This window comes from Phodopus roborovskii, unplaced genomic scaffold, assembly GCF_943737965.1.
Source record: "Phodopus roborovskii unplaced genomic scaffold, PHOROB, whole genome shotgun sequence".
In the NCBI taxonomy this organism is placed as follows: domain Eukaryota; kingdom Metazoa; phylum Chordata; class Mammalia; order Rodentia; family Cricetidae; genus Phodopus; species Phodopus roborovskii.
In genome coordinates, this window is record NW_026126459.1 from 19167244 (window position 1) to 19193167 (window position 25924).

Here is a 25924-nt window from a genome sequence, read left to right on the forward strand (position 1 = left end):
AGAACTATCTTCAAAACTTGTAGTTTCCTGCTGAGTTTATCTTCTCTAGCTTCAGTGTGTGTCTCCAACCACAGCTCATTTGATTAGGAGTGTGGAGTTTGCTAAAATTCACTTACACCTGAATACCAAAGAAGTCAGGCAATGAGAATTTTTACAGACAAAATTAATTATGGGGCATCAAAGCTCAAATTTTACATTATTTGAAAAATTAATATCTGCTCAATTTATTTTCTTCATATAAAAAGAAATGAATTTGCTCCATGTAAAACTTGGAGAGAACTGTTTCCTGCTAATGTATTGAATGAGCATTTACATACATATACACAGAGAACATGCATACATACACGTATTCAAACAGTACCGTTTACCCACTGAGCCACAGTCTAGGGCTAAATAAGAAACAGCAGACTGGTTCCTCTAAAGCATCAGCTCAGGTATCATGCCAACGTGTTAGTTTAAGGCAGTGTTGAGACACAATCTAACTGGCTTTACTCCAAATGATACAGGCTAACATTCTTTTAGCAGCTGCACATGGAGTATGCTCCCTTCAGATGGCGCTAGTGAGTCGATCCTTGTCTCCAGCTTCCTGCTCAGGACACAGATACAAGGCACCTCGGAGTGAATTTGCTTCTGGCACCCCTGAATTCTCCTGGGTCGGTGTTTCTGCAGGTTCTGGAGAGTTCTCCCTCCAGCTAGGACTTGAGTGCGGCTGGGAGACGTCCCATATTGCAGGGCACGGAGGAGGGAAGCCCACAGAGGGCCGTGCAAGCCTGTCTTCTTGTTGAAGGCTCACTTCTTGGAGGCACCTGTTAGAGAGCACTTCCTTTTCTTTGGAATTCCGCCATTTCATCCTTCTGTTCTGAAACCAAATCTTCACCTATTGATAAAATAAACAGGAGTGGAGGGGAGAAACCACTTATTCCAGGTACAGCATTTTAGTGTTTTACTTACTTCTTTTTCTCCGGCTTCACACATGCTAGGCAACCACATTTCAAACTGCTTTCAGCTTCTACTATACATTCTACAGAAATTCCTTACTCTGAGAGCCTAACTGGAAAATCCCTGTGGCTTTTCCTGTGTGTTACTTCAAACTCACCTGAGAAATCAATATAATGTCCCACTAAACAGGGTGAGTGTGGCATAATGGTTACATTTTGTGTTTTGGTGGATTTTGAAATTAATTTAGTTTTAAGTATTTTAAAACATTTCATATATGCTAATACATTTATTCAAGAGAAATTGACTTGGATAGTACCTGTGTGTTTTGATTTTGGGAATATTATGTTTACTTGGTTGACATGGGGGAGGGTGTGTGTTTTTGTATGTAGTATGTGATGTGTTTGCACGTGTGTGTATGCAATATGTGTAAGCTCAAGATATTTATATGTGTATTGTTGTGTATGGTGTCTTTGCATATGTGTACTATGCACATATTTGTGTTTGGGGGTGTTTGTCTGTGTGGTGTGTGTGCATGCATGTGTCCGTCTGTGTATGTGTGTGAGACACTCATTTCACATCTAAGAATACTGAGGTTTGGAGAGATAAAACCAACTCAAGATCACACAGCAAAGTAAAGAGCTTCAGGCCCTGGTAGGGGCTGTGTTGCAGAACTCACCACAAGCTTTTAACATTAAATTAACAATACATTTTACAATGCTTTGATAAATGTGGGCTTTATACAGCTTCCAAGTTTTGATTACTCCTGGGATTTATCAAACTATGATCATTAGTTTCAATAAATAGCAATTGATTGCAGTTAACCCAGAAGGTGCTTTTATCTGAATCATAACTTCCCCCACCACACCACAACTTGAGTGTGATTAACCACCCCATCCACTGGCCACTCAAGCATCCTTGAGCAGAGTTTCCAACTACTTCCTCAACATTTTAAATGCAGGAAAAGCCATTGCGGCTACACTACATCCTTGTACTAACAATTTACATTTTCATTTTTAAACAACAAAACCCTAGTTAGACTCAGTGAGCTTAGAAAAATGAATGCTTGAAAGATAATTATATGGTGAAGGGGATAATGGAAAGAAAGAGACCAGAAGTAGATGGGTGTGTCGGATATCAGAATGTACTATATACAGGTATGGAACTGTCAGCAAACAAATTCAATAAACTTGTGGAAAGGCTTCCATTATAAAAAACTTTTACTCAAGAAAATAACTATTAAAATATATCAACCAAGAGCACTGGAGATGCATCTCAGTTAATAGAGTGATTCCCTAACATGCATGAGGCCTGAATTCAAACCTCAGAACCACCTAAAATAAACACGGTGGCACATGCCTGCAACCCCAACACTCAGGAGGTAGACAGAAAGATCTGGAGTTCAAGGTCATCCTTGAACTAAAGCTACATTAGATCCTACTTTAAGCAAATGACAGAGACAGAGAGAGTGAGAAGGAGAGAGAGAGAGAGAGAGAGAGAGAGAGAGAGAGAGAGAGAGAGAGAGAGAGAGGAGAGAGAGCAAAATTGGAGATGGTTCTTCCACACTGACAAAACAATCTTCAACTTTTCTTTTAAATGACTGTACAGAAATTCAACTCCAGGCAAGCAAGTGTCAATGATCACTGTGTCACATACAATGCTGAGAGTACAGCTTTTACTAACAAAATAGCTCTAAAGTGTGCAATCCAGGACATTTGCTCCTGGAAAGTTTACCAAGTTCTTCTTGTTCTTTTTCACTGAAAGAGAGCTGTTCCTATGGATATATCTGCTTTGCTCAACACACACTGGTTTTCTTTCTTTTTTCCTTAGTGCACACATGCGTGTATATGTGTGTGTCTGTGTGTGTATGCCTGTGTGCATGTGTGTATGTGTGTGTGTCTGTATATATGCATATGTATCTGTGTGTCCGTAAATGTGTGTGTGTGTATTTCTGTTGTGTGTGTCTAGTGTGTGTGTGCATGTATGATTCTGTGTGTGTGTGTATATATTTCTGTATATGTATGTGTGCATGTGTCTGTGCATGTGTGTGTGTTTGTGTATGTGTATGTGTGTGATGGGAGATGTCATTCTGTAAATGTTTCTCATGCTGGTTAATGAATAAAGCACTGTTGGCCAATAGGAAAGGAAGATAGGACGGGCTAGGAGATAAGGAGGAAATAGGAAGGAGTAAGGAGGAGTCAAGATGGAGAGCCTGGAGAGAACAGAACCGCCATTCCTCCACTCTCGGTAAGACCACATGGAAATACATAGGAATGGGTTAATAATTAAGACAGAGCTAGCCGATAAGAAACTAGCACCTGGCCAACAGCATAATATCAAATACAGAGTGTCTGTGCGTTATTTGGGGCTGGTGCGGCAGCGGGACAAGACCAGTGGCGGGAGGAAAAACTGTACGCCTTACATGTGTGTATGTGTCATTGTGTGTGCCTGTATGTTTCTGCATGTGTGTGTGCATGCATTTGCATATATGTGTATGTGTGTCCATGCATGTGTGTATGTCTGTGTGTATGTGTCTGTATCTCTCTGTGTGTCTGTATATAGATGTGTCTATTTGTGTGTATGTGCATGTGTGTATGTGTTTGTGTGTGCATGTGTGTGTGAGTGTGTATATGTGTGTATGTGTGCATGTGCACATATGTGTGGTGTGCATGGAGAGAGGGATACAGAGACAGAGCATGATTTAAGTAACCTCTTAATAAAAAGCATGAAATAGTTTCTTCACAATCAGTGAACAAATACATATATTTAGTGAAAAGCACAGAAGTCAAACCTCTCTCAACCGACACGAAAACAGCTCTAAGTGTATCAAATAGCTAAACATAAAAAGAAAACTACAAAGGTTCTACAAGAAAATATATGAGATTGTATGTAGAGTCTTCAGAACACAAATTCTTTTTAAAGCAAATCATAAAACACTGAAGACAATAAAGCAGCAAAGACAGATATGGCTACATAAAACTGAGAATTTCTGTACATATAAACACACTAAAAACATGAGAAAAAAAAACAACAAAAACTACTCAAAAGAATTAAAAGTAGAAATCCGGAAGGTATTTGCATGCTTCACAGCAATATTGTCTATAATATCTAAATATTGGAAATAATGAAGATCATAAATAGATGAATGGTTATGCAGGTATGGTACATCCATGTAATGGAATATTATTCAGCTTTAGAAAGAAAGTAATTCTGAAACTTGTAACAATATAGATGAACCTTGAAGATATTTATTAAGTAAAATAATTCAATTAATAAAATGTTGTATGACTCCACTCATACAAAATATACTCATATGTCTCTATACTACAACAGAAAATAGTATGGAATTGGCAGGGGCCTAGGGTAGGAGGAAGGAAGAGGTATTGGGTAGGGGAGTAGTTGGAAGGGGCCTGGGGTAGGGGAAATAGATTTTGGGAGTTGATACAGAGTTTCGGTATTACAAGATGAAAAAAGCTTTGGAGATGTAGGCCATGCAACAATGTAAATGCACATAGGGCCATTGAAATTAGACTTTTAAAAGGTTAAAATTATTTATTTTGTATCCATATTTTACCACAATAAAGAAACACACAAATGTGGAAAGAAATGAAGAAATATCTGTAATGGGAAAGTAAAACTAACCTTAATTTTCTAAATATCTTGATTAATATCCAAAATAATTGCTTCACATTGACAAAAGGTCAGTTGGTAGAAAATGTACAGCCATAAAGAGCCAATTCATATACTTCACATTGCCAATAAATTATCAAAAGCCTCTAAAATTCTGATAGCCAGAAAAAATCAAACTTAAGAAATTAGTAATAAATATAATTGTCTATAAGGCTTTACAAAGTACTAAAAGATAAAGAGTTTGCAATAAAAGGGCTCATGGGAGTGGAAATTTTATATAAGTCCGTGTTTAGATTTAAGTAAGACTCTTTGGAAGATATTTAATCCCTCATAATTTGCAATATATACACTGACATTTTAACACATAAATCCTGTTTCTGCTTCCCTAGCTTACAAAACTTTTTTGTTGATTAGTTTGTTTTTCAAGACTTGGTTTCTCTGTGTAGACTTGGCTATCCTGAAACTCACTCTGTAGACCAGGCTGGCCTTGAACTCACAGAGATCTGCCTGCCTCTGTCTCCCAAGTGCTGGTATTAAAGATATGTGCCGCCACCACCCAGCTGCAAATTCAAAACATATTTTTTTTAAGTATACAAAGAAATGCAATGCTGAACAGGGCAGTAGTGGTGCACACCTTTAATCCCAGTACTTGGGAGGCAGAGGCAGGCAGATCTATGTGAGTTCAAGGCCAGCCTGGTCTACAGAGTGAGTTCCAGGACAGCCAGGACTGTTCCAATAAACCCTGTCTTGAAAAACAAACAAACACACACACAGAGAGAGAGGGAGAGAGAGAGAGATGGGGAGAGAGAGGGGGGGAAGAGAGAGAGAGAGAGAGAGAGAGAGAGAGAGAGAGAGAGAGAGAGAGAGAGAAGTGCAATGCCAAAACTCAAAAGTAACTTAAAGTTTGGGTTTGGAATGTCTTATGTATATACCTACCTACAGGACGATGTAGATGTATAATGAAGTTCATGTGAGAGAAAATGATCTAGAAGTTGGGCACTAAAGGCCCCTCTTGTAACACTTGAGAAAAGGAACCAAATGGTACACATGGCCAACTGTGCTGCTCATGACAGCCAAAGCTGAGAGGAACGCATGTGACAGTCATAAGCAGCATGGCTTGTATTGCACCATGCAACGGTGATATGTAGAAACCCTTGCCACCATAAGAAGAATCTCCCCTAACAAAATGCTGCAGAAGCCACATACACAGAACTCTACTAAATGGAACTATTTACACAAGGGGAGGAAATGCACTACATTCATCTATCTCACTGAGGATGATGTGTGGCTTTGGAGAACTCAGGCTGTTAGGAGGGATTATCAGGCCCTCTCTTCTACTACTTGATCATCATTGAAGAGATGATTTGTGAAAAGCCAAAAGGACACACGGAGCCCATTGCATTAGCATGCATACACATTCCAAGTGCCAACATTTTTTGTAAAGCAAGGATAACGTATCAAATAGCAGACTCTTCATAGGATCCTTGCCAGCACTAAAGGGCATCAAAGGTTGGGTAAGCATCATAAAAACATGAGAGTGATTACAATTTGTGCTTGTCCATCCTGTTTATGAATTTATTTTAAGGGTCTGATATTTCAGTAAATTGAACGAAGAAGCATTTATAAATAACAATAAAAACTAAGCTGGAATGGAGATGTAAGATGAGCTTTCATTTGTAACCACCAATTTCTTTCTTGTGTTTCATAGCTGATAAGCATGGAAGCTAATAAGAAACTAAATTATTTATTAAATGGTCCCCAAAATTCAATACAGTAGAAAGCATCCATTCTGAGGTACCTGAATTTTCAAAACAATATAACTAAGTGAAACTATGCGCTTAGCCTTAAGAGTCAAATAAGAAAATCCTCTGTTTCCTTGGTGTAGAGACAGTGTAGCCTTCCTGGTATCTTATAAATGACTGTGGGATTTGATATCAAGTGTCTCTGTAGAGTGCTGCACACAGTCAGTGATGATGATGACACTCAGCACACAGCCAGATGGAATGCAGCCCCTTCCATCTCTCAGCATCTGCTTCAAGCTCACAATCCTGGGTTCCCTGCAATCTTGACCTGCATGTTTTCTCCCCTCTGACCATGGCTCCTATCTCTCTGCCTGTGGGACTCCAGCAGAGTGCAGTGGCATCCCTACCACCCACATATCAGGCAGGTCTGTCACATGAAGTATCACCAAGGATTGTAGACTTTGACAAGGCTCCTGTCTCCAGACATGGGAGGCAAAGAAGGCTGCCACTCTATAAATGGCTTTGTGTAGCAAATATTTGCCTCTGCACCTATAGCAGTGACCATGCCTTTTGGGCGTGTTTATAGGTGCAGACATGACTGGTTAAAGGGAAAGGATCGGGGCTCTGAAGCCCCCTTTATGGAGAAGCATCTAAGAGGTAGGGTCTGTATCCTTGGAGCAGGACACGGCTACAGTCAGTCACTTGTTTTCTGTGTAAGTTCTTTCCCCAAATAAACACCATCTATTATTTTACCGGGTCTGGTTAATTCATTACTACCCGCCTATATCTGGCACCCACTGTGGGTGCCAGCTTTGAGACTCCTGGCCCAGCTTTCCTTCTGGTCTCATAGGTCAAGGCAAACCCCCTAATGTTGTTATCTAACCTCCACTGGGTAAGTAACTTCCTAGGATGCCAAGGTGTGATGTCCCACCCAGTACAGGGTAATAAAGTAGCGCCTGCAGATGTATCCACTGATCCATTCATATGCAAACCTGCTCTGAGACTCACTAAATTTGGGGAAATCAATTAGGGTTATGGGCTAATTGCCCTCTACCACACAACATACCACTTCCTACAACTAGAAAGTACTGGGGATGGCAGGGCAGCTTGTGGAACAAACCATTTCCCAGAGAAACAAATCAAGGGTAAGGAGAATTTCATACACTAGGACACATTTGACACAGTGTCTTTTACCCTTCAGCTCCTTCACACCAATTCAAAATATCCTGGTGAGTGTGAGCCTATTTGTAAAGTGGAGTTCCTGCTGTACTTCAACTGCCACCATCCCCTTCAGCTCTATGCCTTTATTCCGGCTGGTTTTTATGTTGATTTAACACAAGCTATAATCCCCTGAAAGGAAGGAACCTCAGTTAAGGAGGATCTTATGCCTCCATAAGATCAATCTGTAGGCAGGCCTGTACTGTATTTTCTTAATTAGCAATTGATGTTGGAGGGCCCAGTTCATTGTAGATGGGGCCACCCCTGAGCTAGCAAAAGCAGGCTGAGCAAGCCATGTGAAACAAGCCAGTAAGCAACACCCCTCCATGGCCTCTGCATCAGCTCCTGCCTCCAGGTTCTGGCCCTATTTGATTTACTGTCCTGACTTCCTTTGAGGATGAACAGTGATATAGAAGTGTAAGTCAAATAAACATTTCTTTCCCAAGCTGCTGTTTCATTTCTATTGCATGGGAATTGAGAATCTAGGAAACAATAAGCTGAAGGATGCTTATTCGGGGAGAAATCATTTACACCAAAAATAGATGACTGCCACAGGTTCCCATTCCAAGGATGCCCCTGGATGACCAGAAAGTAAGAGAGAGAGCTGTTTGGTCAGTGCAACAGGTGCTGGTGGGTGGATATCTCACTACACATCACAGCAATGGTAACCCTAACTAAGACATTCTTGTATGGTATACAGCCTGCACAGCTGCACAAGGTGGCTCAAGGTTAAGTAAACCACGTTAGGCTGCCTGGGGTAGAAACCTAGAACCCAAACAGCTTCACCACATGGCATGGTATCTGCATTCAGTCTTCTGCATTTCTTCAACCAGAAGATAGACAGGATTGCAGTGAATGACGGTGCTTACACAGAAGATGAAATAGAAAAGTGCTAGTGTTCTATGAGCCAATTGGCCATCCTGGGAGAATTCTTCACTCCCAAAACTGGCATTCACAACTGTGTGGAACATTCGTGAACAATGGAGGTGCAGATGCTGCCGATATGAAAGTGCAGAATAATTACACCCATCCAGAGTGGGTCAGGAACCTCACATTCACTCTGATTTTGGATTGAAAGTGAAAAGGAAGACAGGGAAATTAGTTACTGCATTTGAAGGCAATTGTTTAGTCTGCTTCTCTGGGTATAAAGATGATACGCACATATGTACGCATGTGTGCGCGCGCGCGCGCGCGCACACACACACACACACACACACACGGGGGGGGGGGGAAGGTGGGAGATAAGAATCATATGATGCACCCTTGGTATTTCCCTTCATTTCAGGAAAAAAAATGAATGTTGTAGTTCAGCCTTGCCATCTCATGTGTGGATCTATCGCCACACAGGACTTGTCGTATGTGTCTCAACCCACTGAAAATTCAGAACAAACACTTCAGAACACTTCAGGCACAGTACCATGCCTGACACAAAGCATTCTTGCCAAAAGAATGAACTTCATCACACTCCTGCTAAAACTAGGAGAGAATGCATCTTCGTCCTCACTAATACCTGTGACTCCTTCAGTCCCAAGCTGACAGCAAGTTTCCTTCGGTCTGTTTTGCTGATATACTTCTGCTTCTGAAACATTTTCTCCAGAGCCTTCCTCTGGTCTTCTGAGAACACAGCTCTCCTTAAAATTCCCCTTCGTGCTTTGGAATTTGAGTCCTGGGTCAGCAGAGGCAGCCCATGTTCTTCTCCTGGCAGAGAGGAGACATACAAATGGGCAGCAGGGTTAGAGAAGAGAAGCCCTCCGACTCTCGACATGGTAGTACCTATACTCAGCACAGTGGCTGGCTGCTTTCTTTCTACAGCAAGAGCTATGCTGCTTAAGCTTCCCAGGTCCTGGAGTTCTTTGAGGACCTGATAAATGCTGGTCATGGAAGGATGCTCCAAGGAGTCAACAAAATAGCTCAATGCCCAACCCTAGCAAGGGTCCAATGAATCTGCTTCCCCCTTGTTGTTCACTCGGTCCTCACATGATTCTTGTATATGCCACACCAATCACTCCCTAGATAAAGTGCTCAGAATGACACAGGTCCAATTCTATGCCGAGGACATGAAGCTCAGATGCCACTCAGACATACTCAGTTCAGCCTAGCTCTTTCCTCTGTGTTTTGGCGCCCTCAGTTTATGACAATATCCAATCTAACACTGTAACCAAATGTATTCGATATTAAGAGAGAATGGTAACTGCCTAAAGAGATGGATAAATGACCCAATGGGTAGCATCTTAAAGACCATTAAAGACAGCAACAAAGAAAGGACTACATGTGAATCTGACCTGTCCTTAAGGTGCTCACAGTTGATGAGGAGATGCTCAAGGGCTCTCTCTGACAGTGAGATGACACATGACCATCAAAGACAACACAGAACAACAGAGCAATAGCCAGAGCAGGAGAGAGACACCATAGACAACATACAAACAGCCATAGAGTGGGAGAGATCATAGACCATACACAGCCACAGAGCAGGGGAGATCAACTAGTAATGTGGAATGAGACTCATTAATATAACCCTAGAACGTTCAAAAGAAACAACATGTCATTTTACCTTGGCAACTCAACACAACCCTTTTTCATTAACAATGCACCAGGAGTCCATGTGAGGTTTAGCCTCTCTGGCTTCCCGACCCCACTCTGGGCAACTGCCCTGTGCCTATTGCTACAGGAGGCCCCAAATAGGCTTCTTTGGGGACACATGCTTCCCATGCCCCCTAACCACCAATATTCATGAAGCTTACAAATAGGTAAAAACACAGAGGAGAAAGTAAATGTAAGTGTCAAATGTAAGCACTGAGATAGGCTGTTATAGAATTATGCAAAGTATTCCATTTTGGGGTCGAAACAAGCAACCATTGTAGCAACCTTTAGTGGTGTGGTGGCAGAGATTCTGAATCATTCCTGTGGTCCCTAACCCTGCCATGCTTGATTTCAAACTCTGTTCCCAATGTGGGCTACAGCCCAGCCCACTTCTAAGAAGGCCTGTTTAATTTCCACAATGAAAACCAATCTATAGCCTGCTAACCCACATCCCCACAGACTTGTGAAGAAGGCAGAGGCACCAGTATAGGGAACAGCATTGAATCTGGACAACTTCAGAGTCTCAGTAAAAAAGTAAGATTCTTTCAGGACAACTCAAGGTGGAGGCTACCACCAGCCCTTTGAGACAGAAAACACATGCTTCTAATGGACTCAGTAACTTCTCATGGCTGGAGGAGGCAGTCATTTGTTTGATACAGGCCTCTCCAATGGGCCAGCTAAAATACCACTAGCCTTCATTTACGTTTCCTCAGATTTCACTATTTAAACCTGGAGTCTGCTTCTCTGTATCCTGATACCAGTGTTCCTCTACTAAGGAGGGTTGGGATGCTGTCAGTGGTCTTCCTGCTACACTGTTCCTAACTGCTTATCTGTCTCTCCCACAGGTTTCTATACTTCAGTATTCTCTTCAATGAAAAAGATTCCTCACCACTATTTTCAAATATGTGTGTGTGCACCTGTGGGTATGTGTGTGCATCTGTGGGTATATACATATGTGTGCCTATTTTTATATGGTTTCTGTGATCTGTCTGTCCTGTCCTAGTAGAATCTTAAACCTATCCTCAAGTCCCCATACAATCCAGGATTTGGACTTATAATTCTACTCAATTTAGACCTTCTTCACCAAGCTGAGTATGGTAACACTAGAGGTCTTTCACTGTCTCCCTTCCTCTTAGCTTGATTTTACTAGTCAGTGTTCCTTTCAAAGGGTTTCTAGAATGAGCCATGGGCAATCTGAGCCCTTCAGATTCCAGAAGGAAATCTGTCCTCTCCTCTGCACAGCTTATGGCTAAAGCACACCAGAAATCCCAGCTGTATTCTGCAGACACGCACTGAGATCCCACTTTGCTCTATCCAGTCCATCCTCTCTACTCCAATTCTGTACTTGTGCACTTGACTCGGGAACTGAAAATCCAGATTTTATAGACAGCCCTATATTTGACTTCTGTAATATTTGGGGAATGGGTTATATATAGACAAGCATCCCACAGGTCTGGGAAGTCACCACCATTACCTGAACACTCAGGCAGAAAAGGAATTGCACCCATAGGAGTGAAACTCTGATTCTGCCTCTGCCTCTCTAGAGCTTTGAAGATAGAGCCATCAACTTGGAAAGCCTATAGTTTTAAGTCTCTTATCATTCCAACATTCTTCTTGGTTTACTGGCTATCATTTTTCTGTGCAACACAGCTCCATCACTTTGGAAAAGTCAATACCTAGATTCAAATTATCTACAAACTCCATTATCTTCTAAGTGGTATAATCAGGCTTCTTTCTAAATTAAAAAAAAAAAAGTTGTTTCGCTCTGAAGACCATAGAATGGTTAAATTAAATTTCTGTGTATGTTAGACATTTTACACTCCTGTGCATATATGTGTTGGGAATTGCATTCAGTCTCTCCTAGGTTTTCACAGCTCTGTGCAGTTTCATCAGACTACCCATCACTCCAGCTGAGCTCAGTAAACCAAGATTCAGGTCAGGCAGCAACAATATTACCAATTGGAGCATTACCCATCTTTGACAGTGAGCCCCACAAAGCTAATATACATTCAGCCAGGAACAAAAGGCCCTTTGCTGCTGCTGTCCACAGAACGCTATACTCAAACTTGGAGTGGATACCATGTTCCCTTAAGTTTTAATAAGGATTAAAAAAAGAAATAATGATCTGGAAATGTCAAAGGTAAGGGCATCTTCTAGGAAAAGGCTGGGCAATTTGTCCTGGTGACAGATTTTCTCTGCTCAAACAGCTCACATAAAGTTGGCTCCAAATTCAATTTCTGTTTTCTAGAACATAAAATTCTTGAAAGGTCAAGTTGGGTACTCAAAGACAAAATGAAGTAGTAATCTAATTAACTCAATTTGCTAGCCTCCCTAATTAAAATTTCAATGTTTTAAGGGAGCTTTTTAAAAAGTCATTACCTACATCATTTCCACAACTTTCCTTTTCATGTTACCTGAGAAATGCGTTACTTAAGCAAAAAGTTTATGAATGTAATATCAAAGATTTTTCCATGCTGTGCTTTAGGGGAGGGTCCAGCTTTGACTGTTGCCTTTCAATTTCTCTGCTGTTCTCAGTGTTTTAGCATAGTGCTGAAACAGCCTATTAAACCATTTACTGCATGTGAGAAGGGCACCGGGAGAATGATGGCTTCCACATTGCAACAAGGAGTCAAGTCTAAATCTGAGAAGTCAAGAAAACCACAATCGACATGAAACAAATGAATCACACAGTGAGTGGAAAAGGCATTTCACTTGCTTAGCTACAGATGTGCTGACCTGAGCCTGGGCTTTGGGAAAAAGTGAAGTCAGCGTTGTGAAACAACAATGGCAGCCATCAGTTTCATCACTTGTTAAAACTTTCAGTATAAACCTTACTTTTGGCTGTCCAAGTGGAAACTTAACACAAGTTTACTTGAACAGTTCATTTTCCTTCTCTCTCTCTCTTTCTGCAATGGAAAATAATTTAGCAACTTGAACATAAACACTTATTATTTAAAAAAAGAAAATCTAGTAAATTCCTTTAGTGAAAAAGCACTTCAGATGTAAAGCTCATTAGTTGTGCCCTGGTTATCATAGTTGCTTTTGTAGAATTCTTTATGGACAAAGAGATCCCACCTTATTATTAGTTGCTGCCAATGTGAATGGACATTATAAACAGGAAAATAAGATATTCGTTTCAGAGTTATAACTTATAATGTGACATGTCACCATTTATTAAAAACACATTTAAGATCTCTAAATGGTCTTAAAAGGCCAACATTAGGAGGACAGACAAGTCAAGGGCAGCATTTTCTATCCTTGATTTGAACTTCCCTGACCATATGGGGGTTTTTGTTTGTTTGTTTGTTTGTTTTGCAACATAAGCACAGGGCTTTAAGCCCTGAGGCATAACCATCACTTCCAACAGTTATGCAGAGGACACAGAGCAGGAAGGACTGAAAACTAATGAGAGAAAACGGGACCTGCTCAAAACAATCATTTGAGCTCTTGAGAAAATGACTTGCTCTATTAAACTGGCCCGATTTTTTTTTCCCCTATTTATTAAACTGGCCCAAACTTTTATGGGTTAGAGACTCTTTTAAAACACCCCTATAAAATAAATACACCACACTACCATGTATATCCACACGCCTGAACATCCCTATCACATGAAACTTTTGTGCCTACTTCCACACACATGAGCAGTAGTACTAGCAACCTTCTGAAGTAAAAGATTCCAAGATGGAATAAGCAAAATAAAGTGTAAGAGCCCTTCATTAAACAAAGATGGCTCTGAGATAAGGTTTTTGTGTGTATGTGTGTGTTTTTGTTTTGTTTTGTTTTGCATCTGGGTTTGTCTCTTCCAGACATCTTTGCCTGCCACTCTAATATCTGGTGATAAATGGTTCCTTAATTTGCACAAGTTTTCAATTGTCCTCATAGAGGACCACCTTGAAGGAGCGAGTAAAAGGTTTAGTCATGGTTTCTATCTCACTATTCAAATTCAATACATTCTAGTTAAATCGACAATTAATAGGTCACTGCCAAAATAGCAGTGTATCAGTCCTGGTTAATAAACAATCCCCACAATTGATAATGGGCCCTGTGTATTCAGCAAGTCCCTATATACAGTCAGCTCAGGCACTAAATCCCCTTTCAGGTGGACAGGGCTATATGGGAAGATGAGCTGGAATGAGTCTATAAAAGTCAGTTCAATTCACTGCTTTATTTTTCAGTCAAGGGCTTTAAATGGTGTCCAGAAATTCACTTGGAATGCGAAGCGGGAGAAAAGGCTGACACACAGAGCCTGGCTTTATGACCACACAAAAGGACAAATGACCCTTGCCCAAGCCCTCTCACTGTGAAATGGTCCCTAAAGTTCATCTGCAGAGTGAAAAATCGTGGTGAGGTCGCGTGTGGATGAGTCCAGCAAAAGTGAGGATTGGTCACGGGTCTGTCACCCATTGTAGCCATGTCCTGGCCATGTAAAGGGCTCTGTGGGAAAGTATCGGCCCCCTAAAGAGATGCTCAGAACCACCGCAGCTCATTAAACAGCAGCATTTGCTGCCTGGCTTGTCGGGAGTCCAGAGTCGTTTGGCAGGGCCACTGCTCCCCTGAAACATCCATAAAACACATAAACACATACAGGACCGTGGGGGTTGAAAACAGCCATCGGGCCATGGCTTGGGACTCACCCTCACTCCGCTCTCACCTGGTGTGGCTGGTGCCTTCCTTGGCATGCCTCCTTCCTCTGCCTGACATCCCAAGACACCTGTATGCCTGGGAGAGTGCCAGCACCGCAGGGTGCTGTTCCTTTTCTCCTCCTCTTTCCCAGACACAAATGAATTTCGCTTTTAGAAGGTTTAGAGACCAGTTCCCTGAAAACGTTCCCTACAACCCCTGCCACTTTTGCTCAGGAAGATAGAGATAATAATTTACTCCCTCTTTATGGTCTTCAGTTTCTAAATATTTTCTAGACCTGTGACTTTGAGTCATTTGAAGTCTGATTGGAAACAGCACAGAGTGCACTCTCTTTGCCCACTTTCCTTCCCCCTTTCTTCAGTGGAGTGCGGCGACAGGCTACAGATTTCAGAAAGAGCCAAACTGGTCCTCCTAAGATCTTTTATACCAAATGGAAAACAAGCCTTTGCCTTGGCATGTCAGCTCCGGGCTTAGTGTGGCCGAAAACCCTCTCACAATCGCTCACTGTGCCTAGGTTTGATAATCTCTGGAAACCTCCTGAATAGGGTCGCTGTGATTTTTAGTGAGGCATTAGCTCCTTGCCTCTGCACTGCCAATTAGCTTCCCTGAGCACATTAAATCCTGCTGCTTTGGTTTACAGAGTAACTGAGGCATTGCTGATGAAGCGTTAAAACTTACTTGCAAAAGCTGTGGGGGAGGCAGGGCGCCTGCAGGACCCACCGCAGCACGCAGAGTAGAATGGCTGGGCGTTCAGGAGGAAGGGTTTGGAAGGCACTGTAGAGAGAGCATTGATCCTATTGATTAACCATTTCTTTTACACAATCTCCAAGCTTTCCCCAATGCCCCGAGTAAAAGCGCTCTATGGCTGAACCTTACCTCAGTTCTAACTTGTACTGAAATTAAAGTCATTTTGAAGTGTCAAAGTTCTTGCCAAGTCCTTTTCTCGGGATTTGGAAGATGCGGGTGGAAAGACTCAAGGCAGGTGGTTGTAATTATAAATAATGAATAGCGACTGTTCATTTCTACAAGGCACACTAGAGTGACAAAAGGCGAGGAACATCTACAATGATGGACACATCTACACCTGCCCTGCCAACCTGGCAGCTTCTGGCCAAGTGTAATTGCCAAGCTCAAATATGGCTAGCATGAATAGATACTAAATCTTCAGATCTGATTAATTTAAAATTAAAGAGGCTCTTGTGCCTAAGGAGGACAAAATTAAATGACATGGTTCTAAATGTTCCACTTACCAAGAAACAATTTAAGTGCCTGGTCTTTTGAAGAGATTATATCACATCAGTGTTCATGTCCACATTCTATGAAAGATGAAGTTAACTGGGTTCCCAAGATGGTGAGAGTCAATTTACTGAACAGTTGTTCCTTAATAAAAGCACTGGTTCCCATCCCCATCACTTGTTTTAAAGTATGAAAGAAAAATTGCATGGTCTCTCAAGGTAAATCCAGTTACCTGAAAGCATATTCACACTGTAGTGGGTCATCCCTAATTCTGTTTTGCTCAATTGGTGCAAACACATGACTCATAAGGCTATTAAGAGACGTTCATGGGATCCTGCACACATGGGGAAGAGGCCTAATTAGGTATCTAAACAATCATGAAGGTTGTGTTATTATTACCACATGTTGTTCTGGCATTTTGACTACACCATCATAGCCACAACGATCATTTTAATTGAATATAATATTTTTAAAAATTTGAACTTCATTCCTCACTCCATAGAAAAACAGCTATGAAAACTATCATAGAATCTAATAGCTATTGTTATTAGGAACTAAGTGCCAAGTCTGGTTAAATGCCACCTTTTACATACCACGTCCTTTAATAAAATGCATTTAGTACAGTATAAATATGGAGAAGTCACCATTTCCTGAAGTGAGGCACCTGTTTTTACTCTGAGGTACACAGCATCATTACGTGACATATTATAAATAGATAGGGGCTGGAAGCTGGGCTCACAACCAGATAATCAGACTTTTAAGAATTGAATAAATGGTCTTTAATACAAAGAACAGGAAACTTCCCTAATCTAAGAAAACAGGAATGAAAACATTAACTTCATTCTTCTCCCCAGAATGCCCTCAAATACGTTATCTTGAGATTGATGACTTTGAAATCCAAATCTCAATATGAAAATAAAGATTTCTTTTTAATATTTTCTCTTGTCTTCACATGGCAACATCTTTCTAATTCTGGACCATACTAGGGACTCTTATTTTGATTTGATATGCCTACACAGCTTTTTAAAAACACAGTATTTTCAGACGTGCACTCTTAACAACCAGAACAGCATGTATTTATTTGAATGAATTTCTTTAAAGGGTATGACAAAGCAAATAGATTGCCCAAGAAAAAATATGGTATTTGTAGGATCATGAGGGCCTTAAAATTGTAAACTACTTGGAAGGAAACCAGTATCTATGCCTCCTATCAAACAATATTGAGATGTCAATATTAATGTCTTTACTTTTAAAATAAATTTCTGAAAAAAATAAAGTGTTTTAAAATTTGAAACTAAGCAAAGACACTAAATGACAAATTATTTTGGTTTTCCAAAGTTATTTTTAAAAAGCTTCATTTCTATTATGGATTGTTCTAGTGTTGACCATAAACCACCTCAGAAATGATAAATGCTTTTATATGAGTTTTACAATTTGTATTATAAGAGTAATCCATGAAGTCTTAATGTTGCTACTAAACAAGATTTGTATAATGACACCAGTTTGATGGGAGATGTCATTCTGTATATGTTTCTAATACTGGTTAATGAATAAAGCACTGTTGGCCAATAGGAAAGCAAGATAGGTGGGTCTAGGAGACAAGGAGGAAATAGAAAGTAGTAAAAAGGAGTCAGGATGGAGAGCCTGGAGAGAACAGAACCGCCATTCCTCCGCTCTCGGTAAGACCACATGGAAATACATAGAAATGGGTTAATAATTAAGACAGAGCTAGCCAATAAAAAACTAACACCTGGCCAATAACATTGTATCAAATACAAAGTCTCTGTACATTATTTGGGGCTGGTGAGGCAGCAGGACAAGACCAGCGGCGGCAGATGGAAAACCGTACTCCTTACACCAGTTGGCATTCCAGCATGGATGGGGAAAGTCAAAGAAGGCCCCACCCCTAAATGAAGAGCTACAGGCAACTGGCATCTTACAAAAGAGGGAGAATCAGTCTTCTCCAGGGACAAGCTGACTCACTTGTTGTCCAATCCCAAGTGGCCTGCCTTAAAGACACACACTTATGAGCAGCACTGAAGGGACTCAGCCTGTGTGTGTGTGTGGTGTGTGTGTGTGTGTGTGTGTGTGTGTGTGTGTGTGTGTGTCATAATAATAGTTTAAGAAGAAATAATGAAGTTGAGAGGTAGGAAGATTTGGGTGTGGTTGAAGGCAGAGAGTATGGGCTGGAAATGATGTAAATACAATAGCCATGTATGAAAATCTCAAAAGACAGTTAAAGAAGAGTATGGCATTTTTAGGTAGATAGTATTTCCATTACTACTGTGGATAGTGAAGCACTTTGAAAATGGTAATGTATTTCTAGATGGAAAAGCATTGCTTTTAACTTACTACCTCTCCAAAGTGACCATTCTTTACATAATTAATCAGGGCTATTGTGCTTTTAGGCTCTTCTTTGTTTTTACTAGGTAGAAAAAAAAAAGGAAGCTTCAACAATGTTGCAATTAGATATATAAAGTTAAACAATTTCCATGTTATCTGAATGCATCAAAACTGTGTATGTCCATTTGGGTTTTGTTCAAGTATAGACATAAAACAAAATAAAGCAAGGTATAAATAAAGTGTACATTTTCCTATTCTAAAAAAAAATAAAATGTTCCCCAGTCTTAAGATATAGCACTAACAATGGAAAAAATAATGGATTAAAAACCATTTGTTTACATGAGACAAAACACCAATTCAACTCATGTGTGATAAATGTGGTTTGAAAGCATCTGATCTGAAGTTAAACCACCGCTATGCTGCCCCACGTTGCTCCATTTGAAATTTGTAAACAAAATGACACCAAAATCTGTAATGACAGAAATATAATCAAAATCTACAGTAGTAATTCTAGCTGGGGCAATGGGAGCTGGCTCCCACGGGACATGGCTAGCCTGGCAGTTTATTTACTGTGCAGAATGTTTCAGCACTCCCATCATCTCTTGGACACACATACTTAGCAGGAGATTAGTCAGCTCTTGATTGCTGTACATAAATACACCTTATTTAAGCTGGTTTATGTGGAAATTGCTGTGAAATTCCAATTAAGTGCTCTCTTTTGGCCTCTGACAGAAGTCAAGCACCAGTCCTTCTGAGTCTGTGACGGCAAGAGCACTGAGCGGTCACAGGCAATCAACATGTAAAATAGCGCCATAGTTTAAAATACACATTACACTGTTAATATTTGTAAACAGTGTACTCTTTTTTTGAAGCCATGAGTAAAAGGCAAACAGGCTGACAAAAGCAAGTGTTAGGCTGACAGATGTGTGAAAACCTTTAAGCCCTTAGCGATTGCTTTGAAGATGCTCTGGGAAAGGCAGGAAAAGGGCAATTTAATCCTTGATAAACATTTCAGATTCTGTCCCTGGAGGCTGGATGCTGTTATTTCACCAATTGTCACAGCAGGCTCCCTGGCTGGTTGGTTTAGTGATGGTGTTTGGAGAGTACTTGTCCTATGCTGGCCCTGGACTGGTCATGAATTTAGCACATTTTCTCTCCACTCATTGACACTGGACTTCAAAGGGACAGGCATCTGGAATGTGACAGAATTCTTTCAAAAATGTTAAAAAAAGAGCAAAATAAATCATCTTGATTTTCACATAAGGACCTAGTATTAGCTAGAAGGGTAGGGACATGACCAGTTACTAGGTAAGAGCTGGAGTCTAGAAAATGGAAATATTTCCAGATTCCCATGAGATAAAAGCAGATGGCCTGAGGTCAGGTAGCACAGCCACAAGATTATGCCTTCTCAGCAGGACATTTCTGATTCCATAGCACACCCACACACCTAACTTCCTGCTTCTATTGGGGAACTTAAGTTATAAACAAAATAAGTTAAACTTTTTGTGTCTAACCTGGAATCTATCTACATCCAAAAAGCCAAAGTTTAAGCATCACACACAAAACTCATGAGCTTTCCTTGCTCACTCTTTTTTTAATTAATTAAATGTATTCATTTAATTTGCATCTCAACCACAGTTTCCCCTTCCCCCCCCCCCTCCTCCACACTCTTTTACCAGGTATTCTGCTAATTTGAAGAAACAAATTCACCACAATGATCAGTCAACTACAATATTCAGTTACAACGTTCAATTAAGCACTTACAGCTGATTTAAAGGTGAAGCATCCTTTTAAAAGAAAACACTACTAAGTACATGGATTGGTCATTAAGTATCCCACAGCCTAAGACAACTTTCATTCTTATTTACTGACAGAAAATTACAATGTCTGTCTAAACGGTGAGAAAGCAAATCCTGCAAGATGTGGTACTGACTGACTTAAGAGACTTCTCCCAGAAGGAATCCAAAAGCTCACCAGTGAGATTTTCAAATAAGTCCTGGGAGCCCATCACAATCTGTGTGAACTGCACAGTACATTTGAGAAGAGGTGGAAAAAACTTACTTACTAAGCCAATATATAAAATCAACCAAACAAAAACTTGTAGGAAAAGTATAATGGAGAATAAAATTCCCAACGTTTTTAAGACATCCTTCAAGTGCCAGGTTCTCAGGCACTTGGAATAAAAAGAAATCTAAACTGCAACTCAGAAATAGCACACAGTGGAAGAGACTGTCTAGACTAGGGTGGGCCCAAAGACAAAGCTTTAAGGGCTAGCAAAGCTCTATCCAGGGACAGTCAGGCCTAAGGACTAAAATGAGCTTTCATGTGTGCTGTCTCACAGTCCATTTGAAGCAATCCATTTGTGTGATCCAGTTGCAAATTTTGCCTTCAGTCAGCAGGGAAATAAGGAAGGTCATCCCTTACTTTTCTGGTACCCAGGAAACAACAGAAGCTAGCATTCTGGGGTTTTGCTTCAAGCAATTTACAGACAGAAAATAATAGGTCTTCTTATGTGAGAATGACTCATGAGAAGCTAATTTCAGCGAAATGCAACTTGCTTGATTTGGCCCTTTAAGTCCATGTCAAATATGAGTTGCAGTCTATCAGGTAACAAACTCTGCACTGTCTGCCAGGACTGCAATGACAAAAAGGGAAAATTCCTATTCCTTGAAGAATTTGTTTTTTGCTTTTTTATGAATTTACAGGTCACAGGCAAAAATCTGCCAGCACTCCAAATTGCTTTTGTTCTATCAGACCTGATGCATGCCCCATAAAGATAAAAGTTAAGAATTCGTACTGTTACCCTAGACAATGGTTCTCAGACATGAATATGCATTAGAATTATCTGTATAGCCCAGACTTTGACTGAAATTCTTAAGCAAGGAGCTAGACACCCACAATCCCTGCACTCTGAACTGTACAAATGAGTGATATTATATCTTATGTTAATATATATATACATATATACATATACATATACATACATACATACATACATACATACATACATACATTTGGCTAAGGGTGTCTTTAAGTATGAAAAGCATCTTTGAACCGCCCTTTGAAAAGCACTCAGAATGACAAAAGAATAAAAAGGTGTTCTAGTTAGGAAAGGTCACATGTACGAAGGAATGGGATAGAGCAGGTTAAGGATACCAGTCGAGCTTTGACAAGGTCAAAGGAATGAACAGTAGTACAAAGTATAAGTAAGAACAGTTACCTATCACTGCTAAGACAAAGGCCTTAATCCCAAAGCATGTGTTTTCATTCTAGCTCCAGTCAAAGGGATAATTTGTATTTCCCAGACTAGCCTGGTTATAGGAAGAAAGCTATATTTGAAATGCTCACTGAATAGTGGTGGTTGGGTATTTAAGTGTCCTAAAAGTCCTGCCTTGTGACACCACACTGTGGCAACAGGTACTAGTAAGCATATATTTAGATACTTCCACCAATATCTTGATCCAAGAGCAGCAAGTGGATTGCCTGGCTTCCCTGAAAGCACACTAGATCTTTGTGACCACCACAGGACTCCAGGGTCACTCTGCTGTCTCACCATGGTCCATTACACAGCTCCAAGAAAATGAGCTGAATTTGAGAGAGTATAGTTCTTTATAGTACAAAGTAGGCGTTACACAGGAGAATACTTTTAAACAATGGCATGGGTAGCTCCCATACTGTCACCTCTGTGAAGTCTCCCTGAGCTCCAGCTATTTATCACTCTATGATCAATTACTGCACAGGTCTACTCAGAGGCTGGGTCCAGTAGGTATCATACTATCCCTCTTGACAGATTTTAAATGGCTACAGTGGTGTGATGGACTCCCCACTACTGAGAAGTGGAGTCTATTTGTTCATCTCTGGAAGGTCAGATGGTGACTTTCTCAATCATGCTGTTGGCAGGGCAGCGTTTCAAAACTTTCCAAGACCTGCCGTGTTTAGTTAGAGGCTCCAGAAAGTCCAGTGTCTCAAACCATGTGGGCTTGTTTTCAGAACTCTCCCATTTGGAGTCCAGAAACCATGCAATAAAAAGGTCAGGACATTAAAGAATCCAAATCTTGATGACAAGCTCCAGCTGAACACCCAATCACTGCCAGTCATGTGGGTGGTACCTTGGACATGCAGCCCATGGGGCTTGAACATCCAGCCACAACCTCAAGAGGTTCCCATTAAGAAACACTCAACTCAGCTCAGGCAGCACACAGAAGGGCCAAAAGTGAATAAACTTGTTTTTCTTTCTTTCTTTGTTTCTAATCTACAAACTGCCTATGTGGATTCCTATAGTATTTTATCTATGATAAACTAGAGGAAACAGCTTTCACCTCTTTCCCTGTGTCTTACCACTTGCTTTTGAGGTAAGTGCTTGAAAATTAAATGCTGATGCTAACTTCTGCTCTCATTTCAAAATGAGGCATCTTGAACCACTCTGGGCTACACAGTTAGTAAGTACCATGAAGCCCTTGAATCCAAACCTTAAAATCATGGAAGATTTTGTAGGGCTCAGATAATGACTTGATACATTAAAATATCCCCAACTTGCCATTTATGCTTTGGATGAAGGGTTGACAAACTTTCATGAACCTTAAAGTAAATATTCTGGGCTTTGTGAGTCACATGACATCTACAACAATTTTTGAGATTCTATCTGAAATGCAAAGCACCTATAGAATATAGGTAAACCCATAGTATGACCCTGCCCCGTCCTCTTTCAAGACTTGGAGGGCTTTTTGGACTTCAGACTCAGTGCACCTATAGAGTTGTTGGATGTGCCTAGGTCCAGTTTGAGATAGTCTATTAGCAACCTGCCAGCTGTCATGGCTTTCTTCTCTCACTGAGCTTATAGCTCAAAAGAGAACTTACTCCAACGCATATTTTAATTTACGAAGTATTTGAGATTTAAAGTTTTAAAAAGCAAGAAATTTGGAGTCTTCAATAGGATTAGTAGAAATATATCACACATTCTACTTACAATGGTCACTTAGAATTAACAAAATTAAGGATGTCAAGAGCACATGAAACAGAAAACCAAAAATCCTGTCTTCTCAAGAATATTTATAAACAAGAAAGTTATTAAATATTTAACAACATACACAAAAGGCTCAGACTTCTTGACTTATTTTCTTTCTCCCATTTTTTTCCTTTCCTTCTCCTATATGCTATAATTCTGAAACAAAGGTCTAAAAACTTATAGCAGCTTTTTGATCTTTGACTTCAGAGAGAATTTTAGTGCCTACAGTTTACTGTTCACATAACTCACAAAAAATATGCCCCTGATCTATTCACAACTAATAGCTGGTTGACAAAATGAATAATGCTATTAAAAAGGAAATGAGTTATGCTAACCATATATAAAGTGATGAATCGCTCAGCTTTGCCAAGTTAAGTACTGACTGGAGGCTAAAAAGAATGAAAGGTGGAGATTTCATTAAAAGTGGAAACATTACTGAAAGTGAAATAAAGTACATTGGAATAAAATATACAAGGGTCCAGAAAGCATGTTATATGTAAGGCAAAAATCCAATTTCTTACTCAGAGTGTATAAAACAGAAGAATGATCTAACGAAGCCTCAAATGAAGGTTCTAACAAGCATTCTTAGAAACAAATCATATTGTTTCAGTTTAACATTTCCCTCTTTACTCCTGGCAAATGCCAGGTGCATTTGAAGGAAAACTTATTTATACTGACTTTAAAGTTGTACACTTCACTTTATGTATACATAGGTGTAGGGAAGTTCGAGTCAGAGAAAACTTTAAAAGTGGTGAATCAAGTTTTAAAAGGGTTGGGGGAGATGAAGGGTTACCTATTCCAGGCATGGTGGTTCATGACTATAATCTCAGCACTTAGGAGGCTGAGGCAAGAGGAGCAAGGGTTCAAAGATATAAATCTGTACAAAATGGAAAAGTTCTAGATAGAAAGGGTGCCAAGCCAGAATGGGTTATGCTGTGAGATTCAGTCTCAAAAATCAAAATAAATAAGATGGACTCTAAAATTATAGGCAATGTCAAGAATGCAAATTTGTTAGTTGTGGTAGTCTGAATGTAATTGGCTCCCATACTCTCATAGGGAGTGGCACTATTAGGAGGTGTGGCTTTGTTGGGGTGTGTATGGCCTTGTTGAAGAAAGTGCATCACTTTCTTTGAGGTTTCCCATGCTCAGAATACCTCCCAGTGTCACAATTGACTTCCTGTTGCCTGCAAGATGTAAGGACTCTCTGCCACTACACCATGTCTGCCTGCATAACACCGTGCTCCACACCATTTTGATAATGGACTGACCTCTGAAACTATAAGCAAGCCTTTCCTATTAAATGTTTTCCTTATAAGAGGTACCATGGTCATGGTGCCTCTTCACAACAATAGAAACCCTAAGTTAAAAGGTGGATGACAGAATAAATAAAGCAATACTCTTTTGAAAAAAAGAGATGCCTTTGTTTAGACATTTTAATAAAAATATTCCTTGTGTACAGGCTTTGCAATCAAAGAATCAGAAAGAAACTTAGAACACAATTACTAAACAGAAATTATGCACAGTCGTCCTTTACTGACATGTTGCCATCATTTCTATGTGGCTAAGTACAAATATCTTGTAGTAATCAGAGATGCTTTCTGACAAGCACAAGAAGAGAAAGGAGGCAGCACAGGAGGAGGAGGACAAAGGAATCTGACACAAATAGATACAGACGAGACAGATATAGCACTTGCCTAGTTCTGAGGGAAAGACAAAAGTCACCCTTGGCCATCTCAAGTTGCCTAGCACAAGTGGCATTCTTATCTGGTGCAGCCATAAACCTTCTACTACTGTTTTTAAACCTATGTTCTAAGCATTCAAGTCATTGTTCCTCTTTGCCCATGAAGTCACTGAAGTGGGAACTACATGGAAATTAAAACTAATCTTGTCTGCTGCATTTATTCCTGCTGTGCTAATAAATAGAAGTGGTTATCCATGCAAGTGTCCATTAAGATTCGCTTGTCTGAAGTTTCGGTCATGCATGTTGACTGATGGGAGACATGCATGTGCTGAGGTTGGGAGCAAGGCAAATGCACATGGACCATTTTCAAGTCAGATTTTTTTTCAGGAATGTGGCTTTCTCCATCAGCATTAAAGTAAAGGACCTGTTAGTGCTACTCATGATAAGGACTGTTCCTTGAACCTAAAGGTGTTGATTAGCTTGGAGACTATGCAACAAAATTTGCTCAGAACTTTGCATGGGTTGTGTAAGTCATGTATATGTTAACCACAAGGACATGCTAATCTGGTTACAAAACTAGGAAGATATATTAAGATATTCACAACAGAAGATGGCAGAGCCAATGGCCAGAGCAAGAAACTGCTTCAATGGGGCCATCAGTCTCATTCTGAATTCCACACACTTGTTGCCCTGGTTCTCTTCAGCATCATTAACATTCCAGGGTCCAATCTTTAACTGGCCAAAAATAAAGCTAGACTTTATCAATAAAGTCGGCTGAGCTATCCGTTGCCAAGCCTAAAACAGTTTTATAGAGTCAGAGTGTTGGTGTGTCTCAATGAAGAGAGAATAAAATGCATTGTGAATGCATGATGCAAGTGCAAGTAGGTGATGAGACAGAGAGAAGAATTAGTA

General features: G+C 40.3%; 1 protein-coding gene across 1 annotated transcript in view; it reads right to left on the bottom strand.

Moving 5' to 3' along the window:
* Window positions 1–366: 366 nt before the first annotated feature.
* The window catches only part of Dbx2 (developing brain homeobox 2), a 29940-nt gene continuing 4382 nt past the window's right edge, over window positions 367–25924 (bottom strand). Inside the window, 3 exon segments of the mRNA XM_051189738.1 lie at window positions 367–877; window positions 9037–9224; window positions 15426–15521. Of these exon segments, the coding sequence (XP_051045695.1) occupies window positions 548–877; window positions 9037–9224; window positions 15426–15521 (614 nt within the window). The 3' untranslated portion in view covers window positions 367–547.